Source organism: Oncorhynchus tshawytscha, linkage group LG30 (genome assembly GCF_018296145.1).
Source record: "Oncorhynchus tshawytscha isolate Ot180627B linkage group LG30, Otsh_v2.0, whole genome shotgun sequence".
Taxonomy (NCBI): domain Eukaryota; kingdom Metazoa; phylum Chordata; class Actinopteri; order Salmoniformes; family Salmonidae; genus Oncorhynchus; species Oncorhynchus tshawytscha.
In genome coordinates, this window is record NC_056458.1 from 19094627 (window position 1) to 19106726 (window position 12100).

At 40.7% G+C, this 12100-nt stretch overlaps 1 protein-coding gene across 3 annotated transcripts in view; it reads right to left on the minus strand.

Annotated features, from left to right (window-relative positions):
- dscama (Down syndrome cell adhesion molecule a) overlaps positions 1 to 12100 on the minus strand; it is a 187383-nt gene that overhangs the window by 33798 nt on the left and 141485 nt on the right. For all 3 annotated transcript variants that reach the window (XM_042309471.1, XM_042309469.1, XM_042309470.1), the window contains exons 10-11: positions 10295 to 10414; positions 3998 to 4177 (exon numbers count right to left, since the gene is read on the minus strand). In XM_042309471.1, the coding sequence (XP_042165405.1) occupies positions 3998 to 4177; positions 10295 to 10414 (300 nt within the window). The remainder of the gene's footprint in view (positions 1 to 3997; positions 4178 to 10294; positions 10415 to 12100) is intronic.

A 12100-nucleotide genomic window follows, 5' to 3' on the forward strand; every position in this document is an offset into this window, starting at 1 on the left:
GGTTTGAACTTGCAACCTTCCAGTTACTAGTCCAACGCTCTAACCACTAGGCCACCCTGCCCCTGCTGTCATCAAGGCAAAGGGTGGCTACTTTGAAAAATCTCAAATATAAAACATATTTTGATTTGTTGAACACTTTTGATTACTACGTAATTCCATATGTGTTATTTCATAGTTTTGATGTCTTCACTATTATTATACAATGTAGAAAATAATAAAAATAAGAAAACCTTGAATGAGTAGGTGTCCAAACTTTTGACTGGTACGCACACAACAACACTAACCCCTTCCCACCATCAAAAAATAATAATAAGACACAGAACAAAATAACCCCCCCCCAATGTTCAACACTTCATCTCTATCCTTCAGTCTAAGACACACTAAGAGCCTGATTTACCCAACAACTTTGGCTTATAATGTTAACGTTGATTCAGGAGAATCAACAGTTCCTCTTTCATACAGAAAATCTATGCAGTTTACACAGTCTATTACCAACAACATCATAAGTGGAAATCCTTCAATGGCAAGATGAAAACAATAGTCTAGCCTCAATTTTCTACAGTTTACTTTTTTTCACCTGAAGAGGGCAGTGTTTCTATTGGGAAAATCTACAGTGAGAACGTATAGTACAGTATAATGCGGTATGCATGTGGGAGCAGCAGACTGAAAGTGAGGAACGCTTGGAGGGATCCCGCTTTTGATTAGTTGTCAAATAAAACTGCTTTCATTTCACTTGAAGCACAAGAATATGGTACAGCGTATGTCATCTAGGTTGGATAACTACATTGCATCGTAAGAAATAATGTCACATCTAATTGTAGAGATAACGTAAGATTGGGAACCATTGTCTGAAGAGGCTGAAAACATCAAATCAATGGATGTGTGTGTGTGTGTGTGTGTGTGTGTGTGTGTGTGGGGGGATGGAACTGGCTCTAGAGGGGGTGATGGGCACAACTCCCCACCATGTCACTACCAATCAAATCCCAGTGGTTAGACTGGGAGACATACAATGATGGGAGATGGAGGGAAGGAGGGAGGAGAGATAGATACAGACAGACAGGGGAGGGGAGGGGAAATCATATTGCATCAGAAATGAAATAGAGTTAAATATTACACACACATAAAGACAGAGAGAGAAATACAGAAAGGGAAGACTGAGCAAAATAGGAAGCAGAAGAGGAGGAGGAGGAGGAAAAGGAGGAGAGGAAGCCAGACATACAGAAAAGCAGCCTAGGGATGGGGAGAAGAGAGAGAAGGGAAGAAAAGGGAGAGAGATAGACTGGTAGCCCATCCCTCCCCCAGCCCTCTTTTCCACATGGCAGCCTCTGCCTGCTTATAGAGTTCAGAGCCTAATGGAGGGGAGCTAAGTCCATGGCCACTCAGCGGATAAACGTCTGTGTTTCTCAGAGAGAAATAGAGCGATGGAGACCAGCGACACTGCATGGATGCTTTTGTGGGATGTGTTCAGGCAGAATGACACAGGGCCGTGGTGGTGGTGGCACCACACTGGTGGCCTCTCTGTCACAGAGCACAGTGACTTCAGTCAACTTAACCTTCAGCCATTTAACCTCTTGAAGCTAGGGGGCACTATTTTTATGTTTGGAGAAATAAAGTCCCAAAGTAAACGGCCTATTTCTCAGGACCAGATGCTAGAATATGCATATAATTGACAGATTATGATAGAAAACACTCTAAAGTTTACAAAACTGTCACAATTTTGTCTGTGAGTTAAACAGAACTGATATTGCAGGCTAAAACCTGAGGAAAATCCAATCAGGAAGTGCCCCTGTTTTTGAAACCTCTCTGTTGTTATGCATCCCTATTGCCCATTTAAAGGGATATCAACCAGATTCCTTTTTTCTATGGCTTCCCTAAGGTGTCAACAGCCTTTAGACATAGTTTCAGGCTTTTATTTTGAAGAATGAGCGTGAACGACCACATTGCGTAAGTGGATAGGTGGAGGCTCTCAGAGTGAGTTGTGCGCAAAAGAGAAAGGCAGTAATTTTTACTCCCGGTCCTAGTGAAAAGCCAACTGTCCCGATTGATATATTATCAAATAGATATTTGAAAAACACCCTGAGGATTGATTATAAAAAACGTTTGACATTTTTCTGTGGACATAATGGATATAATTTGGAATTTTTGTCTGCGTTGTCGGGACCGCTCTTTCCGGTGGATTCCTGGGCATAACGCACCAAACTAACGGAGGTATTTGGATATAAAAAATATCTTTATGGAACAAAAGGAACATTTGTTGTCTAACTGGGAGTCTCGTGAGTGAAAACATCCGAAGTTCATCAAAAGGTAAACGATTAATTTGATTGCTTTTCTGATTTTCGAGACCAAGTTACCTGATGCTAAGTGTACTTATTGTTTTGTCGAGCGATCGATAAACTTACACAAACACTTGTATTGCTTTTGCTGTAAAGCATCATTTCAAAATCTGAGACGACAGGTGGATTAACAAAAGGCTAAGCTGTGTTTCGCAATATTGCACTTGTGATTTCATAAATATGAATATTTTCTAGTAATATTATTTGACTGTGACGCTATGCTATTTAGCGTTGCTGATGACAATTATACCGGATCCGAGATGGGTGGTTCAGAGAGGTTAACGCCACCACCACGCAGCACTTTATTGGATCACCCCACTGTAAATACAGGGAAAGATGACCCGCTAACAACCGCTGTCCATCCATACAGGGCTGAAATGTGTATCTTTGACATCCCTATGTTGTGTCTTTGGCTATGCCGGATTAATCGGGCACCACAAAATAATATTTATAGAGCTGTTATCTTCCGAATAAACTCTTAAAGACCTAGTAATATTTTACATCAATAGCAGTCAATATCAATCGTCATCTTAATTCAGTCTCATCTGAAAGTTGTAAATTCTTGGTTATCTGCACGAACCCTGGCTAACAATTTGAATCAGCAATACAAAATTGGGTTTAATTATTTATTTACTAAATACCTAACTAATCACACAGAATTACACATACACATAATTAAATCATAACTGGATTACAAATTACGTCATAAAGGAAAATGTCCCTAGCGGGCGGAACAGATATGACAGCTTGTTACACAAAGGAAAAGGCAGGGTTTGAGTGAAAGAGCGGGAAGACTGATGGACACAGGGAGAAGCTGTGCTATCGTAAATACAGTATCTGATGCATTCTAAATTACCGCCCATTTGGAAAAGGAAAATGCGATAAATATTTACTCTGAGCTGCGCTTCGGTAGGTTGGTGGTAGATGGAAGGCCGTGTTGCCAAACCGAGTCCTTTGAAGAATGTCTCTGGTTGTCAATTGTCAATCATCCCATCACGAATAATTTCATATTCAAACATTTAAATTGAACAACAATTCCATATGAATCCGATAACTCTGATGTGTAGACTTTCCACTGTAGAGTTTATATCATCTTATCATTGATGAGAATGTCTCAGATGACAACCGAACTGACATCATATTCATTAAGTACCACCGCATATGTTCAATTGGTCGCATTTCCAGAATATAGTTAATTTCCCCCCACCTTCTGATGTTCCCAGAATCTCTATGTTAACCAAGGGTTTTGCAAATGTAACCTCAGTAGGGTAGAGAGAGGAAAAAGGTGGAAAGAGGTATTTATGACTGTCATAAACCTACCCCCCAGGCCAACGTCATGACACCTATAACACTTTATTCCAACACAGAGACACTCACTCCAGCACAGAACAGTAACATTGCTCAACAACAAATAGACTTCACAAAATGACTGCTATGAATGTCTCTAATGGGGGCCAACATGTAGCCTACTGCTTCCCCATGGGTCTCTCTGTTGAAGTTGCAGTACATGATCCTTTCAAGAAGAGAGGTCTTACTTTTAACACTGAGCTTTAAAAAAATGGACATTGGAGAACACAGACATTCCAGGATAAATAGGGGGTCTTCCACTTGACACTGAGATCCATGTATAAAGCCATGAAACATGGGGGTCTTCAGTGACTTACTTTTGACGTTGAGGTACATGGACTTGCTGACGTCAGCTCCCACGTCATTGCTGACCTTACACAAGTAGTAGCCACTGTCCTCCTCCAGCACGTGTTTGATTAGCAGAGAGCCGTTGACCAGCACCTGGATACGGAAGCCTGAGTTCAGGGCTATAGGCTGGAACTGGGGAACCCCCGCACCTGGGGACAGAGAGAGAAAGGGAGGGGTGGATGGAGGGAGAGGAGAAAGGGGAGGTGTAAGATGTTTTAATAATACCCTTTGCATTGTTTATGATCAAATTAAGAGAAACTGCTACATAATGGATGGATGTTTTGCATCAACAAACATTAGAGTACATTTCCTTTTACTCTGTTATCGTAATGTGAGAAGCTGTTGCTTTCCTTTCTCTTACTGTTGGTTTAGACTTACAGTACAGTGCTGCACTTTCACCATTCAACCTCAAGGCTGTGGACACTGTGTTTGCTGTGTTGGCTAAACGAATGATCTATAATAAAAAAGCTTTCCGTAGAACACACAATGTTGTGTTTACGCAATTCAGCAAGATAGTCAGAGGAGTAGAAATGGAAGATGCACAGTTACAAAATAACTCTGTTCTCCTCAATCATGAACCCAGTGTGTAAACAGATCATCATAGTGGTCAGAAGCAAGAAGAGTAGCTTCTAAATAATGCTGGAATGTGTTCAGCAGGGTATACTGTACTGTAGCAAAACATTTTGCAATGGAAAATGAACATGTGTGTTCTAATTGGACAGGTTCAGGCAGTACCACACCATTTCACTCCATGTCAAGACATTTACTCTACTAAACAACACCCTTGTACACTGAGAGTACAAAAACATTAGGAACACCTGCTCTTTCCATGACAGACTGGCCAGGTGAATCCAGGTGAAAACTATGACCCCTTATTGATTATTGATGTCACTTGAGTTCAATCCACATATTGACCCTTTTTTTTGGGGGGGGTAGATCATCTTTAATATTGCAGATAGATTTTAGCTTTCATCAATCGAACATCTCTGGAGAGACCTGAAAATAGCTGTACAGCGACGCTCCCCATCTAAACTGACAGCTTAAGAGGATCTGCAGAGAAGAATGGGAGAAACTCCCCAAATACAGGTGCGCCAAGCTTGTAGCGTCAAACCCAAGAAGACTCGACTTGAGGATGAAATCACTGCCAAAGGTGCTTCAACAAAGTTCTGAGTAAAGGGTCTAGGTATTCTTATGTAAATATGATATTTCCAATTTTTTTATGATACATTTGCAAGAATTTCTAAAAACCTGTTTGTGCTTTGTCATTACGGGGTATTGTGTGTAGATTAAGGAGAGAAAACAAACTATTGAATCTATTTTAGAATAAGGCTGTAACGTATCAAAAATGTGGAAAACGTCAAAGGGTTTGAAAACTTTCGTAATGAACTGTATTTTTGTTAGCTGCATGTCTGACATAACTCCACTAATGCTAAACTCAGCAACAACAAAAAAGAAATGTCCCTTTTTCAGGACCCTGTCGTTCAAAGATCGTTCCTAAAAATCCAAATAACTTCACAGATCTTCATTGTAAAGGGTTAAAACACTGTTTCCCATGTTTGTTCATTGATCCATAAACAATTAATGAACATGCACCTGTGGAACGGTCGTTAAGACACTAACAACTTACAGACAATTTACAGTAGGCAATTAATGTCACAGTTATGAAAACTGTAGAAAGAGGCCTTTCTACTGACTCTGAAAAACACCAAAAGAAAGATGCCCAGGGTCCCTGCTCATCTGCGTGAACATGCCTTAGGCATGCTGCAAGGAGGCATGAGGACTGCAGATGTGGCCAGGGCAATAAATTGCAATGTCCGTACTGTGAGACGCCTAAGACAGCGCTACAGGGAGACAGGAAGGACAGCTGATTGTCCTTGCAGTGCCAGACCACGTGTAACAACACCTGCACAGGATCGGTACATCCGAACATCACACCTGCGGGACAGGTACAGGATGGAAACAACAACTGCCCGAGTTACGCCAGGAACGCACAATCCCTCCAACAGACTGTCCGCAATAGACTGAGAGAGTGTGGACTGAGGGCATGTAGGTTCTCACCAGACATCACCGGCAACAACGTCGCCTATGGGCACAAACCCACCGCTGCAGGACTAGACAGGACTGGCAAAAAGTGCTCTTCACTGACGAGTCGCAGTTTTGTCTCACCAGGGGTGATAGTCGGATGCGCATTCATCGTCGAAGGAATGAGTGTTTCACCGCGGCCTGTACTCTGAAGCGGGACGAGGATTGAGCTTGTTGTCATTGCAGGCAATCTCAACGCTGTGTGTTACAAGGAAGACATCCTTCTCCCTCATGTGGTACCCTTCCTGCAGGTTCATCCTGACATGACCCTTCAGCATGACAATGCCACCAGCCATACTGCTTGTTCTGTGTGTGATTTCCTTCAAGAAAGAAATGTCAGTATTCTGCCATGGCCAGCGAAGAGCCGAAATTCAAGCCTATTGAGCACGTCTGGGATCTGTTGGATCGGAGGGTGAGGGCTAGGGCCATTCGCCCCAGAAATGCCCGGGAACTTGCAGGTGCCTTGGAGGAAGAGTGGGGACACATCTCACAGCAAGAACTGGTAAATCTGGTGCAGTCCATGAGGAAGAGATGCACTGCAGTACTTAATGCAACTGATGGCCACACCAGATACTGACTGTTAGTTTGATTATGAACCCCCCTTTGATCAGGGACACATTATTCAATTTATGTTAGCCACTTGTCTGTGGAACTTGTTCAGCTTATGTCTCAGTTGTTGAATCTTGTTATGTTCATTCAAATATTTACACAGAGACAGGGAGGTTTTAGTTCGCAAAAACAACTTTACTAAGACAGAAAATAAACATAACAAAGAAAATCACTTAGGTTTGGCTCAGTCCTTCTTCTCTACTGTGGCTTGGTGTCGATCTCTCCCAGTTCTCTCTCGCGGTGTGCCACCGTGCTTCTTTTATTTGGCCTCCGCGGCTGGTTGGCACTTTCCTCTAATTACCTTCACTTAGAGCTGTCCATGTCGGGGTGCCCAGCTCCCGTATTCCCAGCAGAGGGAGCCAACATCGCCTCACATACCTCCCCTCTATTACCATCCCCTGGGGTAGACCTCCTGGGATACCACAACATGTTAAGTTTGCTGAAAATAAATGCAGTTAACAGTGCAGAAGACGTTTCTTTTTTTTAGTTAATTTAAGATATAATTTGCAAAGATTCTATAAAATTCTATAACATTTCTAAAAAATAATGTTCTTTTAATCTTTTAATCAATTACTATATTTGAGTTTAACCTCTCTGGTACAAGACGCTAGCGTCCCACCTCGACAACAGCCGACAACAGCCTGTGAAATTTTTAAAAGGCTTTACTGCGAAAGCACTCCATGCGATTATGTTAGGTCAGCACCTAGTCACAGAAAACCATACAGCCATTTTTCCAGCCAAAGAGAGGAGTCACAAAAAGCAGAAATAGAGAAAAATGAATCACTAACCTTTGATCTTCATCAGATTGCACTCATAGGACTTCATGTTACACAATACATGCATGTTTTGTTCGATAAAGTTCATATTTATATCCAAAAATCTCAGTTTACATTGGCGCGTTATGGTCAGAAATGCATTGCCTCAAACAAACATCCGGTGAAAGTGTAGAGAGCCACATCAAATTACAGAAATACTCATCATAAACATTGATAAGCGATACAAGTGTTAAACATACGAATAAAGATAAACTTCTCCTTAATGCAACCGCTGTGTCAGATTTCAAAAAGGCTTTACGGAGAAAGCACACTACAATTATGTTAGGTCTGCACCTAGCCACAGAAACCCATACAGCCATTTTCCAGCCAAAGAGTGTCACAAAAGTCAGAAATAGGTGATTAATTTTAATGCTATCTTTGATGATCTTCATCTGGTGGCACTCCCAGGTCTCCATGTTAGACAATAAATGTTATTTTTGTTCGATAATGTCCCTCTTTATGACCAAATACCTCCGTTTTGTTCGCGAGTTTTGTCCAGTAATCCGAATGCTTATTGCGCGTGCACTAGTAAAAAGTACAATAAAAGTTAGTAGAAACATGCCACACGATGTTTAAAATCAATCCTCCGGTTGTTTTTGACATAAATAATAAATAATATTTCAACCGGACTAAAGCTTCGTCAATAGGAAAGGAGAAACAAGAAAGGCGCGTTCCCGATCAGGCGCATGGCTGATGAATGGAAATTTCCACTGGCCACTGATTGAAAGTGCTGTATCTCCCTCATTGTTCAGAGTAAAAGCCTGAAACAATGCCTAAAGACTGGCCACATGTAGAGGAAGCCATAGAACTCGTGAACTGGGTCCTAAGTCTTTGTATGGTGGATAGGCTTTCAATGGAAAAACAGCCTTTCAAAATAATAGTACTTCCTGGTTGGATTTTCCTCGGGTTTTCGCCTGCCATATTAGTTCTGTTATACTCTACAGTTTTGGAAACTTTAGAGTGTTTTCTATCCAAATCTACTAATTATATGCATATCCTATCTTCTGTGCCTGAGTATCAGGCAGTTTAATTTGGGCACGCTTTTCATCCAAAATTCTGAATGCTGCCCCCTACCCTAGTGACGTTAACCACAATTTATGTTGTATTATTTGTTCTTTCTCTTATGGTGGATTCAACTGAAATTGCAACCTTTCTATGGCTTGTTTAAAAATATAAATATTTTGGAGATTATTTCATTTTCAAAGTGAAAGTGAGAAAAGTGAGAGGTTGTAATCTGAATAAAGGGAAAGGGCCATTCTTGAACATGGGGTGAGACAGTTTTACTAATCTGCTATAGAACCAGTTTTAAGTGTAACTTCTGTATGACTGACGCCTGTATGACTGACGCCATTTCTAACCCCTTGATATTATTGTTGGATCTGATTTTAAAAGCTAACATTTCATGGCCATAATAAATAGATACACAGATAGTGAACAACCTTGTTTTACTCCTCTTAACAGTTTAAAACTTTCAGAGAAGTAGCCATTATATACTATTTTACACATAGGGTTACTATACATAACTTTAACCCATTTTATAAGAGATTCTCCAAAATGTATATATATCAATTCCAGTCGTACTTAATCAAAAGCCTTTTCAAAGTCAGATATGAATACCAGGCCTGATTTCCCAGATGTTCATAGTGTTGTTCATATTGTTTCCAGTACTTGTCCTATATTATCTCCAATATATCGTCCATGTAAAAAACCTGTCTGATTAGGATGAATAATATTCGACAATACCTTTTTAATTCTATGCATTTTTTTGAATTTTTGCATCACAACACTGAAGTGGAAGGGGACTCCACTTTTTTCAATGGACTGGGTCTTCATATTTACCACTTGGATACTGTTTCAGTAATAGCGGCAGGTAGCCTAGTGGTTAGAGCGTTAGACTAGTAACTGAAAGGATGCGAGATTGAATCCCCGAGCTGACAAGGTAAAAATCTGTTGTTCTGCCTCTGAACAAGGCAGTTAACCCACTGTTCCTAGGCTGTCATTGAAAATAAGAATTTATAAACTGACTTGCCTAGTTAAATAAAGGTAAAAATAAATAAATATATATATATATAATGAAATCAGGGCTTCTTGTCGAGTATCTGATAATCTACCATTTTTATAGGTGTGCTACATGCTAATAACGGTCCTCTGAGTATTTCAAAAAATGTTTTGTATACCTCCACTGATATGCCATCCAGCCCTGGAATTTTCCGGACTTAAAGGCCTTAATTGCATCAAGACGTTCCTCCTCTGTAATTTGGCCTTCACATGAGTCTTTCTGCACAGCTGTTAATTGTACATTATTAATAGAAAAATAATCCATACAATTAACTTCGGTTAGTGGAGATGGAGGAGACTGAAACTAAAACATATGCTTTAAGTACTTTGCTCCCTCTTTCAAAATATGGTTTGATGAATCATGGGTGACTCCGTCATTTATAACAAGTTCCAGTCAATAATTCTTTGTAGAATTTCTATGTTGAAGATAAAAAAAATATTTGGTGCATTTTTTCCGATATTCCATCCAGTTCGCTTTTACTTGTATAATATATATAAATTAGATTTTTCTGGAATAAGTTCCTCCATTTATTTTAGTTTTTATTTTAACTAACTTATGTGCCTCTATGGTACACATTGACACCTTAGAGTCCATGCCCTGATGAATTGAAGCTGTTTTGAGGGCAAAAGGGGGAGCAACTCAATATTAGGAAGGTGTTCCTAATGTTTTGTACACTCAGTGTATATTGTGGTGCTATTTACCTTTGGAATACTTCCACACTATGGTAGGGACGGGGTATCCCTCTGCAGAGCAGTTGAGGATCACAGCTTTCCCATAGATGCCATCCTGGTCCTTGGGCTGCACCACAAATTTGGGAGGGACTGGTTAGGAGAGGAACAGAAAAAAGGTAATTGATTATTGTATAACTTTATTTAACTAGACAAGTAAGTTAAGAACAAATTCTTATTTACAATGACGGCCTACCCCGGGCAAACCCGGATGACGCTGGACTAATTGTCTACCTCCCTATGGGACTCCCAATCACGGCCGGATGTGATGCAGCCTGGATTAACACTGGTTATACTGTTATGGTGTTTTAGTTTGAGTTTGTAATACCTTGTGGCTTAAATAGTGGAAATTAGAAATGATATATTTTCACACTAAGTGTAAGAAAAACAAAAGGAGCCAATGCTAACGTAGATTAGCATATTAGCAGAGTTGGGGTCCATTCCATTTCAATTCCAGTCAATTCATAAAGTAAACAATATTCAAATTCAAATTTGTTCCTCATTGAAAAGCATCGAAGATAATTGGAATTTCAGTTTCCTTTGTGAATTGACTGGAATTGAAATGGAATTAACCCCAGCCATGCATATTAGCCTTCAGTAGTGGAATAAGTGGCATCTCACATCACAACATTAAAATACAATTACGGTAATCGCTGCTATTGGGATTACATGCTGACCAGAGCAAAAGCGTCGTGTGCTCGAGTGTTGCAAAATGATCATATACATGTTATTCAATCATTGCACCCACACTGCTCATGCGCATCAGCGAGCATCTGCGTAGCCTGGTGCTAAAATAGAATTTGGTTCTATTTCTGATGCTTAACGCGCTGCAAGTCCTGCCTTAAAGGTGTTTGGGGTCAGCCAGGATGTTCTGGAGAGGGTGTACAGCAGCTTGGCGGAGAGCATCCTCACGTTCAATATGACAGTCTGGTAATCTGAGCATGAGGAGCAAAAACAAACTGACCAGAATAGTAAACACAGCCAGCATAGTAATTGGTCGACCACAGGCACATTTGAACATTCTGTTCCACAAGGCAACCAAAAAGAAGGCACTGGCTGTCGTTGGCGACCCCTCCGACCCTATACACATGAATTCGTTCCTTGTGCTGTTGGACTACTAAATGCAAAGTAAATTGTATCGGTATACAGTTGACGTCGGGAGTTTACATACACCTTTGCCAAATACATTTAAACTTTAAGCTTGTAGGCCGGTTTGTAGGCCTCCTTGCTCACACATGCTTTTTCAGTTCTGCCCACACATTTTCTATAGGATTGAGGTCAGGGCTTTGGGACAGCCACTCCAATACCTTGACTTTGTTGTCCTTAAGACATTTTGCCACAACTTTGGAATTATGCTAGGGGCCATTGTCCATTTGCAAGACCCATTTGCAACCAAGCTTTAACTTCCTGACTGAGATGTTGCTTCAATATATCTACATAATTTTCTTTCCTCGTGAAGCCATTTAGTTTGTAAAGTGCACCAGTCCCTCCTGCAGCAAAGCACCTCCACAACATGTTGCCACCGCCGTGCTTCACGGTTGGGATGGTGATCTTCGACTTGCAAGCATCCCCCTTTTTCCTCCAAACATAACGATGGTCATTATGGCCAAATAGTTCTATTTTTGTTTCATCAGACGAGAGGACATTTCTCCAAAAAGTACGATCTTTGTCCCCATGTGCAGTTGCAACCCGTAGTCTGGCTTTTTATGGCAGTTTTGGAGCAGTGGCTTCTTCCTTGCTGAGCGGACTTTCAGGTTATGTCGATATAGGACTTGTTTG